Raw genomic sequence first — 7719 nt, forward strand, 5'->3', positions numbered from 1 at the left:
ACTATCACTTTGTAATCACTTCTTCAATCATTATTCTTGCTGTTTTTTGTAACATCTGCAGTCACTGTGATCACGTCACACACACACATACGCACGCACGCAAATACACACACACATACACAAAGACACATATGCACACACGCACACACACGCGCACGCACTCAAACACACACACACGCACGCACTCAAACACACACACACATACACAGAGGCACACATATGCACATACACACACACACACACACACACACACACGTACGCACGCACTCAAAAACACACACACACACACACACACGTACGCACGCACTCAAACACACTCACACACATACACAGACACAGATACACACACACACACACTTACACAGAGACACACATATGTACACACACACACATGCGCGCAGACGCACACATACAGAAAGAAAGATGCACTTTCTCACCATCCTCTCTCCTCTCCTTTCATCTCCCTCATCAATGTTCCACCCTCACCTCACTCTACTTCAGTTCTCCCACTCATATCACTTCTCATCCTCCCTCCCATCTCCCTTTTATCTCTCTGCTTAAAATGTTCTCATCTCACTTCTACCCCTCATCTCTCTCTGCTTCACATCTCTCCCTCATCTCACTTTCCCCTCTCTCCCTCCCCCTCCCTCACCTCTCTCTCTCACATCCCCCCCTCTCACCTCTCCCTCCCCTCACCTCTCTCTCCCTCCCCCTCATCTCTCTCACATCCCCCCCCTCCCCCCATTTACCTCTCTCTCCCTCCCCTCTCCCCCCTCTCCCTCCCCCCCTCTCTCACCTCTCTCTCTCTCTCTCCCTCCCCACAGCCTCCTGTTCTGGAGCGACTGGAACCGCTTCGGACCCAAGATCGAGGTTTCGGGTCTGGACGGGTCGAACCGCCGGGTGCTGGTCGAGAGGGACATCTCGCTCCCCAATTCCCTTGTGGTTGACTACGACACCCAGACGCTATGCTGGGCCGACGCCGGGACCCACAAGATAGGTGAATTGAGAGGGTCGTTTTATTGAGTGTATTTGTAGTATGTTTTGGGTGTGTGTGTGTGGTATATTTTTAGTATGTTTTTTTTTATTATTTTTTATTTATTTATTTTATTTTTCTTTATGTTTCTTTTTTTTTTGGGGGGGAGGGGTGTTTTTCTCGGTATGGTTGGTGTGTCAGGTTTGGTAAGGTTGGTATTTTTAGGGTGTTTATTCTTTTAGGATTTTTTTTCTTCAGATTTTTAAATCAATGTGTCAGATTTTGAGGTTTTTGTAATGATTTTGGTATTTTTGCTATTGTCATAGAATCAGATTTAAGATAGTTTTGGCACTGTTTATTTATTTATTTAATTTACCAGAGAATTAGATTTACTTTTTAAGATAGTTTTGGCATTATTTTTTACCAGAGAATTAGAATATTTTAATTGCATATTCATTCAGTTTTTTTGCAGCCCTGTGTTAGTAAATACGTACAGGAATAAACCAATAACAAAAAATATAATAATAATAAATAGATAAATAAAAACTGTCCATGTTCCCGGTCAGTTTTAAATATCGTGATTTTGGCATAAACAAATAACAAAATAAATAAAAACTAAATAAATAAATAAAATTCCTGTCCATGTCCCCGTTTTTTTTTGTTGTTGTTGTTGTTGTTGTTCACGCCCTCCCGACCTCTTCCTCCGGCAGAGTGCATCGGCGTGGAGGGCAGTGGGCGTCGGACGGTGATGGAGGGCGCCCTCTACCCCTTCGGCCTCACCACCCTCGGCCAGGACTTCTTCTACACGGACTGGAACGAGTAAGTTTCCTGACGGAGGCGGTGAAGAATTTTTTTTTTTTCTGGTGTAAAAATGTTTTTAAAAAAGTGGTATATGTGGATTTTATTGGTGACTGGAATAAGGATTTTTTTTCGTTTCTTTTCTTTCGTCAATTTGTTTTTGATTGTTTGTTTGTTTTTCTTCGTCTCTCTCTCGCTCTCTCTCTCTCTCTCTCTCTCTCTCTCTCTCTCTCTCTCTCTCTCTCTCTCTCTCTCTCTCTCTCTCCCTCTCTCTCTCTCTCTCCCTTCTTCCCTTTAACCCTATCTCCCTCTCCCTCTATCTCCCTGTATCTCCATATATTACTTCCTCTCTCTTTCCCTCCTTCCCTCCACCTCTTACTTCCTCTCCCTCCTTTCCTCCACCTCCCCACTCCCCCTCTCTCCCTCCTTCCCTCCACCTCCCTTCCTCCCTCTCTCCCTCCTTCCCTCCACCTCCCTCCCCCCTCTTCCCCTCTCCCACCTTCCTTCCAACTCCCCCCCCCCTCTCCCTCTTCCCCTCCCTCTCCCTCCCCCGTCTCCCTCCCCCTCCTCCCTCTCTCCCCCCCTCCCTCTTCCCCTCCCCCTCTCTCTCTACACATTACTCACCCATTTCTCTCTCTTCTCCCCCTCTCCCCTCCCCCCCCCCCCCACTCCAGCACGAGGATCCACGTGGTGAACCGATACTCCGGCATCGAGTCCCCCTCCCGCCCCCCTCCCCCCGGTGGGTCAGGGAGGCTGTACGGCATCGCGGCGGTTCCTCACGCTTGTCCTCCAGGTATGGGGTCAAAGGTCACTTCAAGTTGTCACGCTGGGTCATGCTGGGTCACGCTGGGGTTCCGTTGGATTGCGCGATAGGGTTGTTTTTATCAAATGATGATGATGATGATGATGATGATGATGATGATGATAATGACATTGATAATGATAATAATAATATTGATAATAATGATAATCATAATGATAATTGTGATAGTGATAATAATGATAGCAATAGCAGTAATAATGACAATCATGAAGAGAATAATAATAGTGATAGTGATAGTGTCATATCACAGAACCACTTATTCATATCGCAGAACCACTTGTCATATCACAGAACCACTTGTCATGTCACAGAACCACTTGTCATATCACAGAACCACTTGTTATGTCACAGAACCACTTGTCATATCACAGAACCACTTGTCATATCACAGAACCACTTGTCATGTCACAGAACCACTTGTCATGTCACAGAACCACTTGTCATGTCACAGAACCACTTGTCATGTCACAGAATCACTTGTCATAACAGAACCACTTGTCATGTCACAGAACCACTTAAGTGTCATATCACAGAACCACTTAAGTGTCATGTCATAGAACCACTGGTGTCACATCGCAGAACCACTTAAGTGCCATATCACAGAACCATCTAAGTGTCATGTCACAGAACCACTTAAGTGTCATGTCACAGAACCACTTAAGTGTCATGTCACAGAACCACTTAAGTGTCATGTCAAAGAACCACGTAAGTATCATATCACAGAACGACTCCAGTGTCATATCACAGAATCACTTAACTGTCATACCACAGAACTACTCAAGTGTCATATCACAGAACGACTTAATTGTCATATCACCAAACAAGCAAAGTGTCAAACCACAGAACAACCGCATTAACCCCCCTTTCCCCCGTTCCCCCAGTGTCGAACGTCTGCGGAGATAGTCGTGGCGGCTGCCCTACGACCCACCTGTGTCTACCCAATGGGCGTGGTGGGCGTACGTGTGCTTGTCCGACACACCCACCCACTGGCGATGACGACCAGTGTGTCGACTACAACTACTAAGTGTTTCCCAGGCTCCAGCTGTTGAACGGGGCGACGTGTTAAACACCACTTGGGTGTTTGTAAGCGTAGACACCACTTGGAACGAGAAAAAAAGGATTTATAAGTGTAGACACCACTTGGAACGAGAAAAAAGGAAATAAAAAAAAGAGAACATGAAATAACAGCTTCTTTTATACAGAGAACGGAGAGATTTGTTATTGAAATAACAGCTTCTTTTATACAGAGAACGGAGAGATTTGTTATTTGTATAGGTATACGTTGAGGAGAAGTATATATGTATTGTGGATACTTACTGAATAGTTTTTTTTTTATGAGGGGGTAAACTGAAATGTTTTTTTTTCTGTTTTTTCTTTTCTTTTTTAGTTGGGGGATTTTGCAAATATTGATAATATTTTGAATAATTGAATAGTGAATCAGTTATTTTCAGGACAAATGGACTATGTATACAGAGAGAAAGATTTATTGTTTAGGAAATATAATTTTATGATTTTAAATACGTCATGCTGTTGTATTTAGCTCTTATGCATCAGGTTGTGAGTCAGAGAAACAATATTTGATAAAAGAAAACGTTAAATATATATATTTTTTTCTTTTTTGGTTAACGTATCAGTGTTAGTGCTGAGAATGAAATAGCTGATAATTCTACAATCTTTTATCTGTTCATCTTACTATTCGTGTTTTTAAAGAATACTAAGAAAGAACAATGGAACTTGGGGTGATATATTTCACAGCTGAGAGTATGTTCATATTTCTTATTCATTTAAATAACAATAGACAATTCTGAAGTCAAATCTAACACTGCCAAGATAGAACAATCCAATGACAAGAGAATACTGAACATTTCCCTTATAACAGATCAAAGACAATAGATTAAGAACAAAGATTTAGGACAAAAAGTTCTACATGTGTTCAATATGTATTAAAATGTTAATTTTAAGCCCCACTTTTGTGTTTTTTTGCCGTTTGTAGATAAAGGTTAGAATGGAAATGCATAATTCCACTATGAGAAATATATAATTGACCTTTCGACAATTACATCAGAATGAATGTCGAAAAACGATATATTTCGTTATGGAATTAAATTTCTGATTTAAACCTTTTTGTTTTACATGTCTCTTTTTGCCGTATGTTTACACACTAAAAGTAGTGCAGTTCTTAATGTTAAATCTCGTGGGAACATGTCAATGCTGTTAAGTCTTCCTTTTCTTGTTGTACTGTAAACTTAATTCTAAAAAATAACATTGCATTACTATTAGAGTACTGTACATGTATTGAAGTTGAAACTATGGACCTGTTTGCTAATAATTAAACAATTGTACAAGCTATTACGTGTATGTTTACAATCCACACTTTGCCTGCGTCCAGACCAGGGAATTTCCTTAACAAACAATCTCGATTATGGTGTGGGTTATTGATAAAAAATTATATACTGCAAAATTACACGTTAACATCGATAATGAGTAAAAATGCCATGGATGAAGGCGTGCATCTTGGCCAATAACCGGGCCAAGTACATAGCTGCTTCTGGGCGAGGAGGAAGAGGAGAAAAAAGAAGAAAAAAAAGGAGAGGAGGTAGGACAGGAGGGGAACACGAAGAAGAAGTGAAAGAAGAGGGAGATGAAGAGAAGGAAGAGGGGGGAAAAGGAGAGGAGGTAGGGCAGGAGGAGAAGTACAAGGGGAAGAAGTAGAAGTGAAAAGAGGTGGAGATGAAGAGAAGGAAGAGGAGAAAAAAGAAGAAAAAAAAGGAGAGGAGGTAGGACAGGAGGAGAGGTACAGGGGGAAGACCAAAAAGTGAAAAGAGATGGAGAGGAAGAGAAGGAAGAGGAGAATAAAGAGAAAAAAAAAGAGAGGTTAGGACAGGAGGAGAGGTATAGGGGGAAGAAGAGGTGAAAAGAGAGAGAGATGAAGAGAAGGAAGAGGATATAGATAATAAGGGCATGGAAGAAGAACAAGGAACAAGGGGAAAAGAAAAAAAGGTTAGTAGAGAAAGAAAATGAGGAGGAGGAAGAGAAGAGACACCGAAGGGACAGACTGGACGAGGACGAAGAAGTGGAGAAGGAGGAAACGAAAGAGAAGAAGACAAGGAACACCGGAGGCACAAACATGGCGAGGAGGAGGAGACGAAGAAGAAAAAAAAGAGGAGAAGGAGGGAGAAGAAGAAGAGACCCGGAGGGATGAACAAGACAAAGAGGAGAAGACGAAGAAAAGAAAAAAGAAAAAGAGGAGAAGGAGGAAGAAGAAAAATAGCCCCGGAGGGACGGACAGGACGAAGAGGAGAAGACGAAGGAGAAAAAAAAAGAGAAGGAAGAAGAAGAAGAATAGCCCTGGAGGGACGAACAAGAAGAGGAGGAGGACCAGAAGAAGAAAAGAGAATAAAGAGAAGAGCCCCGAAGAGAAGAGCAGGACAAAGAGGAGAAGACGAAGGAGAAAAAAAGGAGAAGGAGGAAGGAGAAGAATAGCCCCGGAGCGACGAACAAGAAGAGGAGGAGGACCAGAAGGAGGAGGTGGCAAGGAGAACCTCCATCCCCGCGGGACGGCGTGTGTGTTTACAGGAGTCGAAAGGGGGTGTTCAGTAGCCCCTGTGAAGACTACCGTGACACTGGCCATTAAATCGAAGGAAGGAACGAACAGGAGTGGGAAGGGGGTGTTCAGTAGCCCCTGTGAAGACTACCTTGACATCGGCCATTAAATCGAAGGAAGGAACAGAGGAGTGGGAAGGGGTGTTCAGTAGCCCCTGTGAAGACTACCTTGACACTGGCCATTAAATCGAAGGAAGGAACAGAGGAGTGGGAAAGGGGTGTTCAGTAGCCCCTGTGAAGACTACCTTGACACTGGCCATTAAATCGAAGGAAGGAACAGAGGAGTGGGAAGGGGTGTTCAGTAGCCCCTGTGGAGACTACCTTGACACTGGCCATTAAATCGAAGGAAGGAACAGAGGAGTCGAAAGGGGGTGTTCAGTAGCCCCTGTGAAGACTACCTTGACACTGGCCATTAAGTCGAAGGAAGGAACAGAGGAGTGGGAAGGGGTGTTCAGTAGCCCCTGTGAAGACTACCTCGACACTGGCCATTAAATCGAAGGAAGGAACAGAGGAGTGGGAAGGGGGTGTTCAGTAGCCCCTGTGAAGACTACCTTGACACTGGCCATTAAATCGAAGGAAGGAACAGAGGAGTGGGAAGGGGGTGTTCAGTAGCCCCTGTGAAGACTACCTCGACACTGGCCATTAAATCGAGGGAAGGAACTAACAGGAGTGGAAAGGGGGTGTTCAGTAGCCCCTGTGAAGACTACCTCGACACTGGCCATTAAATCAAAGGAAGGAACAGAGGAGTGGAAAGGGGGTGTTCAGTAGCCCCTGTGAAGACTACCTCGACACTGGCCATTAAATCAAAGGAAGGAACAGAGGAGTGGAAAGGGGGTGTTCAGTAGCCCCTGTGAAGACTACCTTGACACTGGCCATTAAATCGAAGGAAGGAACAGAGGAGTGGAAAGGGGGTGTTCAGTAGCCCCTGTGAAGACTACCTCGACACTGGCCATTAAATCAAAGGAAGGAACAGAGGAGTGGAAAGGGGGTGTTCAGTAGCCCCTGTGAAGACTACCTCGACACTGGCCATTAAATCGAAGGAAGGAACAGAGGAGTGGAAAGGGGGTGTTCAGTAGCCCCTGTGAAGACTACCTTGACACTGGCCAGTAAGTCGAAGGAAGGAACAGAGGAGTGGGAAGGGGGTGTTCAGTAGCCCCTGTGAAGACTACCTCGACACTGGCCATTAAATCGAAGGAAGGAACAGAGGAGTGGAAAGGGGGTGTTCAGTAGCCCCTGTGAAGACTACCTCGACACTGGCCATTAAATCGAAGGAAGGAACTAACAGGAGTGGGAAGGGGGTGTTCAGTAGCCCCTGTGAAGACTACCTTGACACTGGCCATTAAATCGAAGGAAGGAACTAACAGGAGTGGGAAGGGGGTGTTCAGTAGCCCCTGTGAAGACTACCGTGACATTGTCCATTAAATCGAAGGAAGGAACGAACAGGAGTGGGAAGGGGGTGTTCAGTAGCCCCTGTGAAGACTACCTTGACACTGGCCAGTAAGTCGAAGGAAGGAACAGAGGA

The 7719-nt window shown here is 44.4% G+C and overlaps 1 protein-coding gene across 1 annotated transcript in view; it reads left to right on the top strand.

Moving 5' to 3' along the window:
• The window catches only part of Ndg (Nidogen), a gene marked incomplete in the record, with an annotated part of 75274 nt that extends 70331 nt beyond the window's left edge, over positions 1 to 4943 (top strand). Inside the window, 4 exon segments of the mRNA XM_070126898.1 lie at positions 825 to 997; positions 1684 to 1792; positions 2446 to 2564; positions 3476 to 4943. Of these exon segments, the coding sequence (XP_069982999.1) occupies positions 825 to 997; positions 1684 to 1792; positions 2446 to 2564; positions 3476 to 3618 (544 nt within the window).
• Between the last annotated feature and the right edge of the window lie 2776 nt (positions 4944 to 7719).

This window comes from Penaeus vannamei, chromosome 11 (genome assembly GCF_042767895.1).
Source record: "Penaeus vannamei isolate JL-2024 chromosome 11, ASM4276789v1, whole genome shotgun sequence".
In the NCBI taxonomy this organism is placed as follows: domain Eukaryota; kingdom Metazoa; phylum Arthropoda; class Malacostraca; order Decapoda; family Penaeidae; genus Penaeus; species Penaeus vannamei.